This window comes from Prunus persica, chromosome G7 (assembly GCF_000346465.2).
Source record: "Prunus persica cultivar Lovell chromosome G7, Prunus_persica_NCBIv2, whole genome shotgun sequence".
In the NCBI taxonomy this organism is placed as follows: domain Eukaryota; kingdom Viridiplantae; phylum Streptophyta; class Magnoliopsida; order Rosales; family Rosaceae; genus Prunus; species Prunus persica.
The window spans coordinates 10771593-10790970 of record NC_034015.1 but is presented as its reverse complement, the minus strand read 5'-3'; the positions used below and the strand labels follow the sequence as shown (position 1 = coordinate 10790970).

General features: G+C 38.0%; 2 protein-coding genes and 1 long non-coding RNA gene across 3 annotated transcripts; 2 read left to right on the top strand and 1 right to left on the bottom strand.

The window, feature by feature from the left end:
• On the top strand, positions 25-3081 carry LOC18770307 (polygalacturonase ADPG2). Its single transcript, XM_020568329.1, has 3 exons — positions 25-774; positions 1639-1970; positions 2371-3081. The coding sequence occupies exons 1-3, from the start codon at positions 155-157 to the stop codon at positions 2901-2903; spliced, it is 1485 nt and encodes a 494-aa protein (XP_020423918.1). The 5' UTR covers positions 25-154; the 3' UTR covers positions 2904-3081.
• Positions 3382-6252, top strand: LOC18769817 (putative pentatricopeptide repeat-containing protein At3g13770, mitochondrial). Its single transcript, XM_020567891.1, is given in 3 exon segments — positions 3382-3896; positions 4097-5235; positions 5238-6252. Coding segments are annotated over 3 exon segments (1923 nt in total). The 5' UTR covers positions 3382-3421; the 3' UTR covers positions 5547-6252.
• Positions 7090-13439, bottom strand: LOC18770967. Its single transcript, XR_002272559.1, has 2 exons — positions 13220-13439; positions 7090-10357 (listed from the first exon to the last, which is right to left on the bottom strand). It is a non-coding gene; the product is annotated as an uncharacterized LOC18770967 (long non-coding RNA).

Below are 19378 nucleotides of genomic sequence, written 5' to 3'. Positions count from 1 at the left end.
AACTCCATCAACTTTATAACTCTTCTAAAATCATTTAAAAACGAAATTGAATATACCCTCCTTAAAATTTTCCATTTGTTTCATTGCATTGCAGTATAAAATCAAACAGAGTAAATTTTGACTCCAGAAACCCAAAAAAGCAGGCCAATTCCAAATGGCTGCTCCATCTCCTCCTCCTCCATCCCTCATCCAATCAATCACAGTCCCACTCCTCTTCTTCCTCTTCCTACTTCCTCCCCTCCAATCCAATCCCGCCACGTCACCCATCATCGAACTCCCTCACACCCTCTCCGCCACCACCATCTCCGTCGTCGACTTCGGCGCCACCGGAGACGGCGTCCATTACGACACCTCCGCCATCCAATCTGCCATCGACAGCTGCCCCGCCCTCTCCCCCTGCCACGTCACCTTCCCTCCGGGGCGCACGTACCTGACCGCCACGATCCGCCTCAAATCCGGCGTCATTTTGGACATCCAAGAAGGCGCGACGCTCCTGGGCGGCCCGAGACTCGAGGACTACCCGAAAGAGCAGAACAAGTGGTACGTGGTGTTGGCGGAGAACGCGAGCAACGTCGGAATCAGCGGCGGTGGAGTGGTGGACGGTCAGGGCTTGAAGTTCGTGACGCGGTTCGATGAGAGGAAGAATGTGATGGTGAGCTGGAACTGGACCGGTGCTTGCTTGGGCGACGAGTGCCGGCCCAGGCTCGTCGGCTTCATCAATTGCCGAAATGTCAACCTCTCCAAACTCAGCTTGCGTCAGCCGGCATACTGGTGGTGCGCATTCTAATTTTCCCAATATAATATAATATATATTTTCATTTTCATCCTAAATTTGGTTTGAAAAAATGACAATACTCGACATATAGGTATGGATATGGATAAATTATCATGATTTTATGGTTCAATTATTGTCACTGACTTTTTAAAGCTTATCTGCAACGTCTAATTTCACTGAAAAAAGAATTTACAAATGGATTAGGTTTATGAACCATAAAAAGATCCGCTTATATTCTAACACGTGGGCATACTCCAATACTTCACCAATACTCTTGACTAACAGCTTTGCCAAATTGTTGCTTTCATTTGATTAATGAAGATAGGTCAACATTGTCTGCGAGAAAATTCTGTTAAATACTCTAGATATTGTTTTTATTTTTATTTTTTAAATACAATTATATTGTGCATTTCTTTTCTTTTTTTTTCTTTTTCTTTTTACAAATTATATTGCATTTGGTTCCTGCTTTAAATGACCCCAACTGTTGCTAGTTTTGAAACAGAGTAATGCTAGGAAGACCACATTTATAGATTACCTTGTATAGCACCTCTCTAATAGAAGTGGAGAGGTGGTACACAAGGTAGTTTATAAATGTGGTCTTCCTAGCATTTTCCTTTGAAATATGCTTCTACCACATCACTTGAATTCCTCTTTCTCCTCTTCCAAACATTATAATTGTAACCGATCTCAAAGAAACAAATTAAAAAATTATATTGCCCACAATTGGTTTGGTTACAAGTACAAGTATAACTCAGTATAGTATAGCTAAATTTAACTGGTATTATTTTTTTTCTTATTTAATTTATATCATTTGACTATTGTATTTCTTTAACTTAACTGATGGAAACATTGCATAATTGCAGCTTGCACATTGTGCAGTGTGAGAACGTACTGATTCAAGATGTTTCGATTTATGGAGACTTTAACACACCCAATAATGATGGAATAGATATTGAGGATTCGAATAACACAGTCATTACCAGATGTCATATTGATACTGGAGATGATGCTATCTGTCCAAAGACAAACACTGGCCCCCTCTATAACTTAACCGTAACAAATTCTTGGATTCGAACAAAGTCTTCTGCAATCAAACTTGGTAGTGCTAGTTGGTTCGATTTCAAGGGTCTTGTGTTCGACAACATCACTATTGTAGATTCTCATAGAGGCCTGGGATTCCAAATCCGCGACGGAGGTAATAATTTTGTCTAGCTTCTCTTGTGTTATATTTATGTCGCTTATTTGTGCAGAAGAAGAAAAAAAAAATGACATCCCATTATTATATGATAAACTGCTTATCAAAGTTACAGATGAGATAGCTTGAAACCAAGCTAGAAATTTGAATGTAAAAGTTCCAGACTAATCTCTTGGGACTGGCTTCTGTTTAGCAAACCTCTTCTTTCTGTGGCTTGTATGATGTCTGTCTTCAGAGTTCAGACTAAAGATTTACAGGTTAAAAAGTTGAAAATGACTAAGAAATTGGTTCAACTAAGTAGCAGCTGGACTTGGTGATGTCGAACATTAGAAATTTTCATTGCTCGCAAGCTCTCATAAATCTGTGTGTCACGAGATTACTGACGATTCACCTTGTGCAGGAAATGTGAGTGACATTACCTTCTCAAACATAAACATCAGCACAAGATACTATGACCCGTCCTGGTGGGGCAGAGCAGAGCCTATCTACGTGACTACTTGTCCGCGAAACTCAAATTCAAAAGAGGGTTCAATCTCTAACCTACTCTTCGTCAACATCACTTCAACTTCTGAGAATGGTGTATTCTTATCAGGCTCTAAAGGGGGGCTTCTTAGTGATTTGAGATTCATTAACTTGAATCTGACTTACAGAAGATGGACCAATTACGCTGGTGGGTTGGTAGACTACAGACCAGGATGCCAGGGACTGGTTAATCACAGCACAGCCGGCATCATCATGGAACACATTGATGGCTTGGTGATTGACAACGTTAACATGAGATGGTCTGATGAACCGTTAAGGCAGTGGAATGATCCTCTGGATTTCAGGTCTTCAACTGTAAATAACATATCTCTGCTTAATTTCCATTCAAGCTTGTTTGTACAGCCAGTGAAAGAGGGAGAGAGAGAGAGATTAGGAAGATCCACTGAATAATGTCATTCTTTTGATTGTACATTTGGGATGGATTTGAAATTTTGTGACGAAAGGCCGGCCACATGTTTTCATTTCTAGTGTATGTGTATCCCCGTTTGTAAGAATGCAGGTCATTGTGAATAAAGAATACAGTATGGTTCAAAGTTTTATGAGATTGAAGGCATGAAATTTGTTGTAATTACTGCTCTCCTGAGAGTATAGCTTCATTCCTCGCACTCCAAAAAAGCCCCTTCTTTTGGCAATTTAACGTTGTCAAAACCCAATCTTATTTTTTTTAGAATACGATATTCTAAACTACTCTAGTGTATCAAATGTATGAAGAGCTAGATCCAACTCATAGGCAAGAGGATGGACATATCGAGTACTAGGTGGGCCCACTCTATGAGTTGTGGCAGATCTTAAATTTTTCTTTTTATTTCTTTGGTAAATATAAAAGCTAAAAAGACGATTATGCTTCTTCAAGCAGTCCAAACAATTTTGAAGGTTAATAATAGAGGTGCTGGTCTCTTAAAATTGATATGATCAGAAAATTAAGCTTATTTTATGATGCTAATCAAGTAATTTCCTCCATGTCCAACCAATTTGCCCGCCAACTCTCCCTTACCTCATTCCCTCCAAATTCACAGAATTTAAATTCTCTATGCTCCAACGGTCAACTGAGAGAAGCTTTGGTGGAAATGGCCGTTCAAGGCCTTGAGATGAAGTTTGAAGGCTACTACACGCTGTTAAACGAGTGTGTAAACCGAAGGGCCTTCAGGGAAGGCCAAAGAGTCCATGCCCACATGACCAAAACCTGTTACCTTCCGCCTATGCACCTCAGGACACGGTTGATCGTTTTCTATAATAACTGTGAATGTTTGAATGATGCACAGCGGGTGCTCGATGAAATGCCTGTACGAAATGTGGTGTCATGGACGGCAATGATTTCGGCTTATTCTAAGAGGGGGTGTGCCTCCGAAGCCTTGAATCTTTTTCTACAGATGTTAAGATCAGGTATTATTGGTTTTAGTTCCTGTTTATATAAGTTGGTCATTGAGACATGGCCTGTATTGTGAGTAAATTGTCAGTTTTTGTTGCTTAATTGAATTTAGTCATGGTCCCTCAGAAAGAATAAAATTTGGTCATGGTGATTTCTTTTTTCTCTTTGTTTAACAGGGTCTTCCTGTATTGATAATTATCTGTAAACTTTGCAGGTACGGAGCCTAATGAGTTCACTTTTGCAACAGTACTTACTTCATGTGCTGGTGGTGCGTGGGGGTTTGACTTAGGAAGGCAAATCCACTCTCTCATAATAAAAACAAAGTTTGAATCACATATATTTGTTGGAAGCTCACTTCTTGACATGTATGCCAAAGCTGGTAGAATCTATGAAGCCCGAGGAGTTTTCGAGTGCTTGCCAGAGAGGGATGTTGTTTCTTGTACTGCTATAATCTCTGGCTATGCCCAGCTGGGCCTTGATGAAGAGGCCTTGGAGCTATTCCGTCAGTTGCAGAGGGAAGGAATGACTTCAAACTATGTCACTTATGCTAGTGTGTTAACAGCATTATCAGGGCTTGCTGCATTGGACCTTGGCAGGCAAGTTCACAACCACGTCCTTCGTCGTGAACTGCCCTCATATGTGGTTCTTCAGAACTCGCTGATTGATATGTACTCTAAATGTGGAAACCTAAGTTACTCACGAAGGATCTTTGATAGCATGCCAGAGAGAACCGTTATATCATGGAATGCAATGCTTGTAGGGTATAGTAAGCATGGAATGGGAAAAGAGGTGGTTAAGCTTTTCAAACTAATGAAAGAAGAAAATAAAGTCAGACCAGACAGTGTCACTTTTTTGGCTGTTTTATCTGGTTGCAGTCACGGAGGAATGGAAGATAGAGGGCTAGAATATTTTTATGAGATGGCAGAAGGGGAAAATGGTACTGAGCCAGAGCTTGAGCACTATGGGTGTGTTGTTGATCTTCTCGGGCGTGCTGGTCGAGTTGAAGAGGCATTTGAGTTTATCAAAAAAATGCGTTTTGAACCAACTGCTGCTATATGGGGTTCACTTTTAGGTGCTTGTAGGGTTCACTCAAATGTTGAGATCGGTGAATTTGTGGGTTTTCGGCTTTTACAAATTGAACCTGAAAATGCTGGGAATTACGTAATTCTTTCTAATTTATATGCTTCTGTGGGGAGATGGGAAGGTGTAAGAAATGTAAGGGAATTGATGGTAGAGAAGGCCGTGATAAAGGAGCCAGGAAGAAGTTGGATTGAGCTTGACCAAATCCTTCATACTTTTCATGCAAGTGATCGCTCCCATCCAAGAAGGCATAGAGGTGTCGGCAAAGGTGAATAGAATTGTCAGTCAAACTACAGGTAGCTGGTTATGTTCCTGATTTGGGTTGCGTTTTATATGATGTGGATGAGGAGCAGAAGGAAAAAGTACTCCTAGGCCACAGTGAAAAGATGGCTTTGGCTTTTGGGCTGATTGCAACACCTGAAGGAGTGCCTGTACGTGTGATAAAAAACCTTCGAATTTGTGTCGATTGCCATAATTTTGCAAAACTTGTCTCAAAGATTTATGGAAGAGAAGTGTCTTTGAGAGATAAAAACCGATTTCATCACATTGTCGGAGGAACCTGTTCTTGTGGAGATTACTGGTGAGTTTTGAAGACTCTTGCACTGCCTCTTACAGATATAAATATCTGATTTAACAATGAGACACAAGCAAAATTCGGTCATCGTGGAACAATTACATGAAATGGAAACCATAGGCCAAAAACATGGAGTGACATGTAGAAAACTGAGAAACCATACTTCAGTATTGGCATAAAGGAGAATGTTTTGGTTTCTATGTGGGTTGAACGGTTGAAGATCATTTGAAGTACACGATTCCCTCTTTCATACTCTCTGAGTTCTTTTGAAGACTATCTATTATTGAACCGGGGGCATTCGAGGAGTTCATATTTTTGTTCAGCACTGAAACAGAAAGGCAAATAGCTGTCTAGCCGCTACACACTTCATGCCTATACATGATTTCACCAAGGCATCATTAACGCTTTATTTTGAAAGAACGAATTCTCAGGGGTACAAGTTTTTCCTGCTAGAACTTGTTCCGAAGCTTGTGAATATATGAGATATAATGATGCAGGCCTTCTCGAGGCTTGAATTCCTGTCTGTTTAAAGAGCAGTAAGTTATTTTTCTTGTCAGAAAAGAATCTCAATGATTTTCTATATTATGATTCAACTTGTTTTGTTTGTTCTAATTATGTATTACATCATGAAAATAGCTTCTTTGATGCATTTTCACATCATTTGTCTTTTTTCTTCTCACTCCCTGTCTGGCCAAATAGTAATTTACTGCTCTTGGATAATTTGATGAGTGATTGAAGTTACTATTGATCAACAAAGCTTGGGCGCCCAGCTTTGAATTCAGGGAGAGAAGAGGCAAAAACAAAAGTAAGGAACAAGAAAGTAGAGGTGTACAACCGGCGGTGCCAATCCGGTACTAGTTGGGTTGGGTGGCTAGTTCGAGATTATAATTTCAATTTTGACTTAGTTAAGTTAAGATTGAACTTGAAAATGGAATTTTTCTTGGTGTCAAATTATGAATTTGAGTCTATAGAACGAAAGTACACATTAGAAAAAGTTTGTAATATTTTGCTATGAATTATTCAAAGTTAGAATGAATTTTGTGAGTTTTTAGTTTAAACGTCTCAAGGCGGGTTTGAGGGTCCTTACCTGAGGCTATGATTGAGTGGTGGCCGAATGCAAGAGTCGAGCTGCCAAGTCAAAGTTTGGAGGTCTCATATACCGAATTTTAGAATTTAAGTGCAACACATTCTAGTGATGTATAATTAATGAACGATAAATGAGAAAAAAAAGAAAAAGAAAAAAAAAACATTTTGAAAACTGATTTAAATTTGTCCTCAAACAAAAAACGAAAAAACTATTATTAAACATGTTATCAGTTTTCAAAAAATGAAAAAGAAAAATAGAAAATTGAAGACGAAATAATTATCAAACCAGCGTATGCTTACAAAAAATCCCAAAAAAAAAAAAAAAAAAACCGAGATTTTAAATTTATTTTTATTTCTAAAGAACCAAAGAGATCAAGCCAGGTGGGTGGAGTTGGGTTGGTCCTGGCCCTTATTTTTAGATACTTGCAAGGCCCATCTAATAAGGCAGGCAATACGACAGCAAACCAAGCTCACTCTACTCTCTCTCTCTCTCTCTCTCTCTAGCTGGGAGGAAAGTCTTACCATACCCGCCTCCACAATGCTCCGCCAGCGCCTCATCCAGACTCTCCGAACTCGCGGCGGTTCAGCCACAGGTCCGAGCCGGTGGACCAGCCCGGGCCACGAGGAGCAACCCAAAGGTTACCTCTTCAACCGGACCCCGCTGTCCCCAGGCCAGACTCGAAAATGGGAGGACTGGGAGCTCCCTTGCTACGTCACCAGCTTCCTCACCATCGTTATCCTTGGCGTCGGCCTCAACGCTAAGCCCGATCTCACCATCGAGACCTGGGCCCACCAGAAAGCCCTCGAACGGCTCGAGATCGAGCAGGCCGGCCTTTCTGTTGCTGGGTCGTCTGAATCTGACTGAAATTCGATCTGGGTATGCCGGTTCGTTCGTTCTCAGATCGATCCTTCTTTTTTGAGTTGAAATGGGTTTTCGGTTGTTGATATGATATGTAGTTGAAATAAGGGTTTGGGGATGTTTTATTGGGCTTTTCATGTGACGCTTGATCACTTCATAATTTAGCTGTTTTAATTGCTTGAATGTTTAACTGATTAATGTTTTCAAATAGTTCATTTTTTTCTTGCCTCTAATTACAGTTTTTGTGTTTATAATTTCAATTATCTAGTGGTATCAGTAGCTAAATGGTAGGAATAGGATAGATACATTTGTGGAAATTCTATGACTTGGATGTTATCTATGTGCATAAATGGGCACCTGGACTGGAACCATTTTGTTATGCTTACAGATTTACAGTGTTGACTATTGGTCTGTGTTGAAGACCATAAATGGTACAAATTTGTTATAGTTTTTGGTTAGAATGATGCTCGATGTGTAAAAAAAGTTCTATTAAATGATGTGACTATTTACATGGACGGCTACTGGGGGTATGCTTTAGGGTGGGGCTGTGTAATGTTCTTGTTATTGTGTATAAGCTCTAGTGTCAGTTCCTAAACTAAACATTCTCGAACTATTGAGTGCATTAGTATTTTTATTTTTCATATAATTGTGTCGTATAGAGCATAAGCGGGGATGGTTAAAGTGCTGAATCATGGCATTGGAGCCAGGAGTTGTGATTGCCATGCGTTTCTACAAATCACCTTAAGAATACAAATGTGTGGAGGACACCGATTGAAAATTTTCTCTGAAGTTTTAGAAGTATTTGGGTTGCTAAATAACACTGTAGTCAAAGGTTTTTATTAATACTGTATTATGAACGCAGTCTCAGTGACATAATAAAATTAAGGAGGTTGGTTGACCCTTTTAAATGAATATTCATTTGGTTTATTTTCTTGGATTATGTTGTAGTCTCATCTTCTAAAACTTGTTTGATACTTTGGGGATCTTTAGGTTTCACCACATGTCTTTTTGTATCTCAGCACTGGCTCTTTAACATGTTTGGCATGTTTTCCATTAAGGGTTAGTTATGCTTCAATTGAATACCCTTGAGAGATGCAAAAGAATGTGAATGCCAATTTGATATAATCAAGCATTTATTTTTGCTACCTATCATTGACATGTGATAGATGTTTTTACATGCATAAATTTCGTTGGTATCATGAAAGTGAAGTTTTCGCTGTATTGTCACTCCATACTTTTGCTAAATTTTAGCGCCTATTTTTTGTATTAGAAAATCAAGGGTTGAGACGTGGAGTTGATGAATTGTTAGAATTTACACTTTCTTGCCTCTGTGTTTTTATTTTTGAGCTTTTCAGCCATAAAGCCAACGTAGTAACCCAGACAAAGGTCATGGTGTGATGAATAAGTGTTATTACGTAGATTGGATTTTAAAAAGGGATGCAGTAGCTATTCATATTTCATCCTTCATATACTTGGTTTTGGCTTGGGTTTCTTATTGGATTTATTTTAATCAAATCTATCATCTTGAAAAGGAATTTAAGTTGTTCTGCATGGTTCAAGTATGTGTTGAACCTTTAATGCTGGATGGTTTTCTACCTTACCTTGGACCAAGGAGGGTTCAAGTACGTTTTCGAAAATACTTAGGAGAGCCATGGACCTCATGTGGAAGGAACTGAGTACCAAGATGCTATTTGTTCATTCTTTATATACCAGGCATTTCTTTTTCTTCAGCATGAGTTGTCATTGAGGAGGCTTTTTGCCCAACCTTGTGAGTTTTATTGGCTTTAATCCTTTGTGAGATCATCTCAAACCCATGAGTTTGAGTTTATATTAGTCACTCTTATATATCTTGCGGTGCTCAATTTATTGGTAGTAAGTCTCTATTTTCGTCAGGAAGTAGGGTGTGTGGGGAGCTTTCAGGCACAATGCTAGCGTTGTACTGAAATTGTGTTATTAGAAACCTTTCTGGTGGGATGCTGCTTATATTCAGAAATGCGTTACTTGTCCGTGTAGCATCTGAAACCTGATTAAGACATCTGTTTCTTCTACATGTCAGGAAATAGATTTTACATATCCTTTGAAATTCTGTAGTTTGAGGGTCAGTGTATTCTCCATTATAAGATTTTAATAAACTCTTTGTTCTGTCCAGTCATGGAAATCAGGGATATTATCATCTACCAGGCTTTAAATGGGTCAGAGTTATATTATCTTTCCTTATTTTTTAGGCATTGCCTTTATCATTAAAAGTCACTTGCTTCTACTTGTTTTCATGGAAATGGTTCCCGGAGAGATGACTGATCTTCGCATCTGTATTTTTGAGAAAAGCATAGCAGAGTTTGCCCGATTGTGATTATTGTGTGTTTTATGGGATCTTTTCTGATTTTGACGAGTTTTAATTTATTCTTGATATAACCTGCTTAGTGGTTATTTCCGCTGACTTGTTTAGTGGTAAGAAATTGAAGTCTAAATTTTGTTTTTGTTCCTGATAAAAAATAAAAAATAAAAATAAAAGTACATTTTCCAGTCTACAGCAATAACTCTTTGTGATAGAAATACGTAGTTAAGGGGATTTTTACCGCCTTGTATTTATTGGATATACTTGTACAGAACCAGGTAAGTTTGTTTCACCGCGATGGTCTTGCACAAACCGGCACATACCCGACACCTCCACCCAGTGCTGCCGGCCACCTTCCTACGATTCCCCTGGAAATCTCCTTCCTGCCATGATTTCTTGCCTATCCGTCTGTCTTCAAACTGCAGTCTCTGTCAAGTAATTGTCAATTTCAAATTTGCTTTGCAACCATCAAATTAAACCGTCCCATTTTCCACTTGACAAACATTCCAACTTATTTTGTCTTCATTAAAATCATAGCTAGCTGCAAATAGAATTGCCATTAATTAATTTGAATACAATATTTAATATTTAAGACATTGGAATAATCATTTTAAGATGCTCTTTTAGTCCTACACTCTCCTCGATCGATAGGGGAGTCCAATTTTCCTGTTGGGTCACCAATCTTTCAATTATAAGTTACCTATTGTGAAGAAGAAGAAAAAGTATAAAAAGGAAGTTAGTTGGGGGTGCTGGGGCTGAAGGGAGGGTGGGAGGGAGGGAGAGAGAGAGAGAGAGAGAGAGAGCCTATCTGCTTATATTTTATCGCTTACATATCACTCTATTTTCATAGGACTCTTGTACATGTTTTATAAACATCAATACAATACAACTGACTCTCTGAAACATCCTTGGTGTCCAAGCAAGCAGGCATCAAATCTATAATCAAATCTATAATTAATCCTGGCTCAAGGCTCAACCAGCAACCAACCAACCAAACAACCAACCACTGAGAGATGATGATTCGGATGAATAAAGCTGTGGAGCCGGGGCAAGTGTGTTTGACGAGTGTGAATCGGTACAAAGCAGTAGCAGCAGGAGGATCAGCAGGAGGATGCCACCGAAACCGAAACCTTGTCAATGACGTTGGCAAACGAAAATTAGGCGGCAATATTTTCATTTCTTCACCCTCACAACTAGTAGTAGCTCCAACCACACCAATAGAAAGAAGGAGATTAATGGCTACTTCCAACGCCAACGCTGACATTGCCAACAACAACAGCCTCTGGCCTAGTATTCCCTCCTCCTCCTACGGTGACCCCTGCCTTGATCTCTTCTTCAACGCCCTCAGACCAGAATGGAGAGATGTTAACCCCTGCCTTACACAACTGGAGCAACTGCTCCCCTTGGCCTGGTCCCATAATCCCCTCACCACCCTCAAGCTCATCTTCACCTTCGATTGAATCGATTTTTCTGACACAAAGTTCGACACGGCCGTGCTTTGGCTCCACCACAACCACCCCAAGACTGTTACGCAACCTCCACTCTATTGCCAACTTGCCTCTTGTCCGCTATCCCCCCATGGGGGTTGGTGGTACAACCTTGTCCAAATTCTCTACAAGGTTCTTGTTCGAAATCAGACGACCAAGATGACGACGCTGCTGCGCATCTGCGTCTTCATCCTGAGAGGTACGATCGTCACCCGGATTATAGGTTGTTACATGATCGAGTTATTGATATTTTCGTGGAGTGTTTGAAGTCTGATATGGACAAAATGAATTCGGATCTTTTGGTATCCGGGCCTGCAGAGTGTTGCACTTCCACACGACTCGGGCACGAGCACCGGACCGGCACCATTTTTCTGCTTGAAAGCATCGCCAGAAGGCTTGCCCCGCCAGAAAATGTCAGCTAGACTTGATAGGACATGATCTTATGTCCAACTTCGAATTTATGAGATATCGGGTGCAACTTAATGAGGAATGTAGGATTTTTGAAGTGTTTGATTTGATTCTGGAAGTGGCTGTGAATGAGTACTTGAATGCAGAGCAGATGATCAAGAAGGTGATTATGTTCACCAACTTTCTAGAACGTCCTGATAGCCGCATCTGGGGCATTCAGTACGACGCACTACAGAGCAATTTTGAGGCAATCCGCAGCAAGTTTAGGGACAAAGGGTACGGGGATGATGTGGTGCCACACATTCTGTATTTCAACGAGCACCAAGATCCCTGGATTTGTACACAACATCCAGGCTTCACCATCTCATGGAAGCAGCCATCACTCAAGATTATCAAACTCTCGAGGTAGTCGACTGATTGAGACTCAACTTGAACTGGTGGTGTGGATGTGCTGGCGATGAAGAATATCGAATAAATCTGTTGAATTTGGATTGGAATAACCTTTTAAATTTAGTTTGCTAATGAGCATCATCTGTTTTAACTTACTTTGAATTATTTCCTCTATGGCTAGGCTAGATAGCAACATCCTCTACTATCTGTTCTGCTATGAAAGTGAAAAACTACTGCCACCTCTTATGCCTATGTCTTCTTCAATCTTACTGATTTTACATTTAAGTTTTTGCTTGGAATTCAATCTTACTGCTTTAATTGCTTGCCTCGTCTTATGCCTATGTCTTCCTTAGAACCAAAGGCTCGTCTCGCCTCAAAATTCAAAGGAAACCATTGGGATCTGCAACTTCTTTTACAGAAGTACAATCGACAACGTACTGCTTTACAGCAGATAGCATCTTATTCAAAACCCCCCTTTTATGAAACAACTACTGCCATAACATGAGACGCGCCGCCACGAATGTTCTAAAACTGATCTAGGCAGGTCTTTAGAAATTATTCACATTCAATTCACGTACTTGAGAGCAACACTTCATCCCTCTAATAGTCTTCCCTAATTACTAATTGTGAACAAACAGCGAGGAAGTTACAGCAAGCTAACAATCAAATATGGGTTGATTTGCTATCCATGAACCAAGTAACAAAAATACTCAAATGCAGCAGCACCTATTTAGATGACAGAACAAACCCTAACGAGAGGCGCCACCACGAATGTGGAAAACCGCAACTCTTGTGCAAGGCATTAGAAACTATGTTTCTCGCAGTGCTTAAAAGTAGCAGCACTGCCGTGTGTTTCTATCCTTGCAGTCTATAATCCTAAACCTAAATTGCTAGCATTATGATATAAGAATTTCTCACACAACCAAGATTGAAGCTTCCAAAGGAACACTCACGCATTATGATATAAAGGTAACAGAGTCATTTTATCAAACAGTTAGTAGGCGAGCTTTTTACATGGATTAAATTGCAAGACAAAAGATTCCATACTAAAAATTCAGTCACTGAAGCATCAAATACTGGAAGACCAAAGTAGATTGAATTCAAACTTTTACTCACACCTGGAAGATCAAAGACGAAGCCACCGAACCATCGAAGACTTCAAAGGGCACAAAAATTTGGCAGAAAAAAGAGCAAAAAAATTTGGACCATTTCTCGATTTATGCGTGTCATCCTTGCGCAGGGGCCATGCTAATCTTCTCTGTATCGTTCCAATTTTATCGGATGTCCCCGAAGGGACAAACAAGGCTCTTAAGCGCAAGGATATAAAGAACTTGTAGAACAGACAATTCTCCGATGTGGGATAAAGCTTCCTTCGTTTTTAAAAGCAATTGGGCCTTTCTTTGCGGATTCAATAATAAGCCCAATGAAGTCCCAAGGTACAGAATTCAGCTGTACCAAATTAACCTGTGGATTAATTTCCTTTTTCTGAGAAATTAAGATTCAATAGTTAAGACCCCACTTGTTCACAGGGTAGTTGTACAACTCAACGGAATTATTAACTTCCCCCCCCCCACTTGTTTGTGATGACAGGCCACCTTGTGTATCATATTTTTATTAAAGAGATGGTACATAATGTGGTATGCATGACTAACATTTTTGTTTTTGAATTCTAATCTCGACATGTAGGTTGCTATTGAATTTTTATTTTTATTTTTATAACTTTATTAATAAATTTTGTCTTATCTAAGAAAAAAAATTTCTTATAACGGGAATAGCACTGTTTTGCCATCCCCGACTAATAACACAATGATAAATGAAAAAATTATCACACATGTCATTGTGTTATTAGCCAAGAATAGGAATGCATGATTTCTTTCAGTTTCTGCTTTCTCAGAAAATGGCAACAATTCAGGTAAGATTTTCTATCTTGCAAGAGAAGTACATGGATAAATATACTGCAGTTATGGAATGATAGGGAGTTTAAAGCAGAAGTGATTGGGGGACAAGAAGCATGGCCTGTACTTGATGGAGTGAGAGATTATGATCACGCAAGCTCACTGTTAACCTTTTTTTTTTTTTCTTAAATCTTCTCTTTTTTTTCGTTACTAAATATTATGATCTTGCTAAATTACAAAGAGTGATGTTGGCTGTTGGTTCCTTTTCTTTTCCCCTTTAGTCCCTCAACGTACGGTCCCTTTTTCTTTCTAATTTCACTTTTCCTGGGGTTGTTTAGCTGAGAAGCTAAGAGTTATTAACCTGTACAATTGTAGTGATGCAGAGCTGTCTACACAATGTAATTTTACATATTTGCCTCCACAAGGACAATAAGAAAAATTATCCAATACCATTATTTGACACTAGGGAGAGTTGAGGCTATGCTAATAATGAAGTTGGTTGGATCCCTAGACAATATTGTCTGTCGAAATACAAATAGTTTGGACCGATGGGGTGTTAGTTGGATTAGTTCAGGCCTTTGGTGTGCTCTGAAGTGGCTGTTCTGGGTTCAAAGTCCCCATAATACTTGTGTGTGTGTGTGAATTTTTCCTTCCCCTTCGTAACTTTGACAAAAAAAGAAAAAGAAATAGGAACAGTTGACGTGCAAAAATCTAAGACATGTAAAGAACAATGTGTACTTTTTAAGTTATTTAGCAACCAAGCTCTGAGTTGGTTCCTCAATTCGAATCACAAGCAATCACTAACTGCTGAATTTTTATATATAAAAAAAGGCCTAGATGCTCCAAAATGACCTTCTATAAGAAGCTTTAGGGTACTCAAACACATGTTTAATTTTATGCAGAAATTTATTCAGCAAGAGATCAAGAATGATTTCGTATTACGCATGTATTAAACCAATTCCTTGTAACTTTTTTTTATATTTTTTTTTTACTATCTAAGAATTAATTCTTGTATTAGAATATATTCAAAGATACATGCCAGTTGTTGTAGCACTTTTTGATCTGTAACTCCAAGCATTTGTGAGCCCCAAAAGACATAAGCATATGCATTTTGTCTTTTGAAAGTAAATTAATGTCATTGCCAGCAGATCATGATGCATGCATTGATGCTTGTTTTGTTCAAGACTATAATGAAAAAAAAAAAAACAATTATTGATGGACCATAGCAGTCTACTATATTGACTTGTAAATTAGGGCATGAGAATTTACAAATCCACTTGTGCAGTAAAAGAGGTCTCGGGCCTTAAATTTTTTTTATCTTAAAAACAGTTCTCAAGTCATATTAAATTATTCTGTAAGTCCTTAAAGAGGTTTTAGTATGTCCCGGCTTAGAGATGAGATAGCCTCCCCTCTTCCTAAACTTTTGTTCACAAAATAAGAGAGGATAAAAATACTGGTAATCAATTTTTTTTTTGAATCATAACATACGTGTGTTAAGCATCACACCGACAGTGGCGGAGCTAATAGCTTTTCTTTTTGGGGTACCGTAGTTTCAAGGTTATATGGTCATATTTCTACTCATATACTTTAGAGACAAAATGCTTTTGTATGAGGCTTCAAGAGGTCACAATTATTCTAGGCCAATACATATCTCTGCCCCTACACGCTTGTGCTCTATTGATGTTGGATTTGTTGCTCATTTACAAGGGTAACTTAGGAAAATTATCTTGTGAAAGATTCTAGTCACCACATCCAACTTTAGTGACGATAGATTTCACTAAGTTATTTGAAAATAATAAGAATAATTGAAAACCTTGGGTGACGATGATTTATGAACCAAGCATATATAACAAACTACAACAATGACAAAATTTAATCCTATGATCTAAGCAAGACTTGTGAGGGGATTAAGGATTAGTTGGGGTTTCCGAGCACTTCCACCCAATAATTCAGGTGAGGTAAATAAACATGTTTAATATAAATCACCATCTCAACCACACACTAATTATTTAGGGAAAACAAAATTCCTCTTTGGAATTTTCTTTTTAAAAAAAATTTAATTTTCAAAATAATTCTAAGATACGGAAATGGTATTCAGATTTGGGTAAAGATAAGGATCCCGTACTGCTATAGTCAACTTACTTAATTCACATTGCTCCATTTTGAAGTAGCTTATAATGCACCCAAATTGACTAGATCTCAACCCAACAACTACTTAGAATTGCAATATAGCATTAAATATATATATTTTTATTTGATTTTATATAGGTATAATTAGAAAATTAAACAAATTTTGTTTTATATCCTTGCACAAACCAAACATGTGAAACGAAATAAAGTGGTATTTCTTGGTTATTTTCCCACGATTATCAAACATGAAAAATGAATCTCCATTTTTCATCCCTTAAAAAATGAAAAGTCATTTCCCCTCAAATTCGTTCCGTGAATTAAATAGGGCCTTGTGTTAATTCATATCTGATAATATATATTATAATGTTGATTCATTTTTCAATGAAACCCTAATTTTTCCTCTCTGTTTTTTTCTTTTCTTTTGTGTGCTCCATGGACTGGAAAGTGCTCTCCTAGTCCAACCCTACCATTCAATGCTATGATAAGCTGGGAAAGGAACAGTTCTCTTTTTGCGCACAAGATGATAAGGTGACAAGAAAATGGTGGTGGGTTCTGTATTTTAATGTTTTTTGTCTGAATAAATTTATGTAATGGTAGGAGACAAAAAACAAGGTGAGGATTTCATAGTCTGTCTATCTGGGGAAAGTGATTTAGAAGAACGTCATTGTCGGTGGGAGAGTGGACCAAATCGACCAACTTGTGACGGTGCACTCCTTGGCTCATCCTCAATTTCCAATCTAATTACGACTTACTGCTTGGCTCTTGTATTATAATTTTCTCAATATTGTGATGTTTATCAATTTACTAAATAAAAAAATTTACCAAGAAAAAACCCTACTATATGTTCCAGCCAGCACACGAGGTCTTAATTTAACAGGTGAGTTTTGAAATGGTAAAATTCTACGCGTACACATAAAATTAGTTGCATCAAGTTTCGTATCTTATTCTCTCGTTATCACGTAACCGTACAGAAAATAGAGATTATATAACATCCGTTACATGCAAGTTCTACTGTTACTTATTTATGATATTACCCATATAATAAACTTGAGAAGCAAGACATCTTCAACATTACGTTAGATTGGACTTTTTAGTTTTTCTAGTATCTTAAAAAATTAGAGAAAAAAAGGAACCATGGATAGAACTAGCTCATTATAGTAGTGATCACATTACTTAATCACATGGTCACGTGCATGGGAACTAACCTAGGAAGGTCTCAAAGGCAAGTAAAATGAAAGGAAAGAAAAAAGAATATGTTAATTAATATCACCTACATTTCCATATCGAAAATATCAATAAATAAAGGTACCAAATGAGGTTTTTTCGTGTTTCAGAGATAAATTATTGTATGTTCCACATGTTCCCTTAAAGAAAAGTCCTACCCAAGTAGTTCCAGCTGAATTCTTACATATATAGCTACAAATAGAACATGTTACTTGGAGTTAAGTGGTTAAAAGATTTCATTGTTATATTTGAATTCTTACATTTGATTTCGTCATCCGTCAATATTGTTTTTTTCAAGGTAATTTTTTATCTGAAAAAGTTTGTAACTTTTAGAGCACTTTCACCCATTTGTCATGAAAAAAGACAAAGAAAGATAAGGGCATTTACTATTCACATGAATAGTATTTGTCCTAGCAATTGTTTTTAGGGAGATTCACTATTATACCCAATGTAGGAGCTCAAATTATATATAAAAAAAAAACCTATATGAAATGGACTTTAGAAATACATCCAAAGCCCATTTATAACATAACAAAAAGGTTTTAAACTTATTTTAAATTACAAAACTGCCATTGATTTCTTAAAACAAACTCAACCCCAAAACCTCATAAAAAAGCTCAAAACACTCAATAGGGCATTAAAGTAATTTAATAATTAAAATTAAATTCAATATGGCCAATTGTCATTTTTTGGGTTTGTTTATAGAAATTAAATGATGTAGGGTTTATTTATAGTTTTAATACTAAGAATAGGTATATGACTATATATCTCTTGTTGTTAATGCATTCCTACCTATTACCATGACAACCACAATTCACATAAGATATGAGGAGATGAATTTGTATGAATTTTGGCGTGAGAAGTGAAGAATATGGCTAGGTATTTATAGAAAAAAAATTTAGGAACTAGTATTTTTTCTTTTCTTTTTTTTCAATTTTTTTGGTATTTAAATTGGCCGCTAACGTTATAGCTTGCCCAATTTCATGGGGCCTACTTCTTGCCATGGTAATTTTTCCTTTTGTTTTGTTTTTTTATTTTTGTTTTGTTTTGTTGTTGTTGTTGTTGGGAGAAATGAAGTTCATTTATAGAATCAAAGTAGCGTACATGGAACAACACGAAACAGTAGCCTCGTTAAAACCTTCATAAGGGACAAACCCAATGGTATGAAAGAGTACCACACATGTTATTGACTAACAAGAGAGTCTGAAACAGTCAAGCAGGACCAATGCTAGAGCAAGATAAAATAAAACAGCAAATTGACACATAGACCTCCGACGAGAACACTACAACATAATCCAACTGTTAAAAGAGTCCTGCTATGAAATCATAGTCCTTTGCACAGCCACAAGACATTGAGATCATCCGACAAAGAACAAAATACGCCAAGAAGAAAGAAAACATTCACTAAGCACACCATCTCCAGCCACCTCTAATAGCAATTGGCGATGAAAGAAGAGAAATCTGCAAGGAATAACAAAAAAAAAGAGACTAACCTCACAAATAGGCCAGGAAAGAAAATAAAATAAAAAAGCCCCCAAGTACGCCTTATCATCTCAACACCGACAAAGAAACCTCTTATGAAAACATAGTCCTTGAGACACAAAGAGAATCAAAGATCAGCTAAGGGGAGAACGAAGAAAACACCACACAACAATAACAAAACTGGCCTAGCCACTCAACCTGAACACGAGGATTAGGCATAAGAGCATTCACCGGATGCCAAGCCCACCAACGCTCCAAGAACACATTAAGGAAGGCACCCAAGAGACTCAACTTGTCCAGTCTACATAGGTTTGTCAAGAGGGACACCAACATCGCCCGAATTAGCAGTCTTCATTGTAGAGTAACCAGCTGAACCCGTAAAGATAGGTAAAAAGATGGTACCCAACAACCTTAGTTGCCAAAAACTTGGCCCAACACTATAGAAAGGAGGACCAAACCTATAGACCCTAGGTGAAGAGCCACCCAAGCCAAATCTTTGGATAACGGCTGTCTTCTCATAAATGTAAGGCTTGAGATCGCAGATCG

Excerpts from the sequence above, each read along its gene's own strand:
- LOC18770307 (XM_020568329.1), top strand. The coding sequence starts at position 155 with ATGGCTGCTCCATCTCCTCCTCCTCCATCCCTCATCCAATCAATCACA. Across the intron at positions 775-1,638 it reads CGTCAGCCGGCATACTGGTG|CTTGCACATTGTGCAGTGTG; the intron begins GTGCGCATTCTA and ends GCATAATTGCAG. Across the intron at positions 1,971-2,370 it reads ATTCCAAATCCGCGACGGAG|GAAATGTGAGTGACATTACC; the intron begins GTAATAATTTTG and ends CACCTTGTGCAG.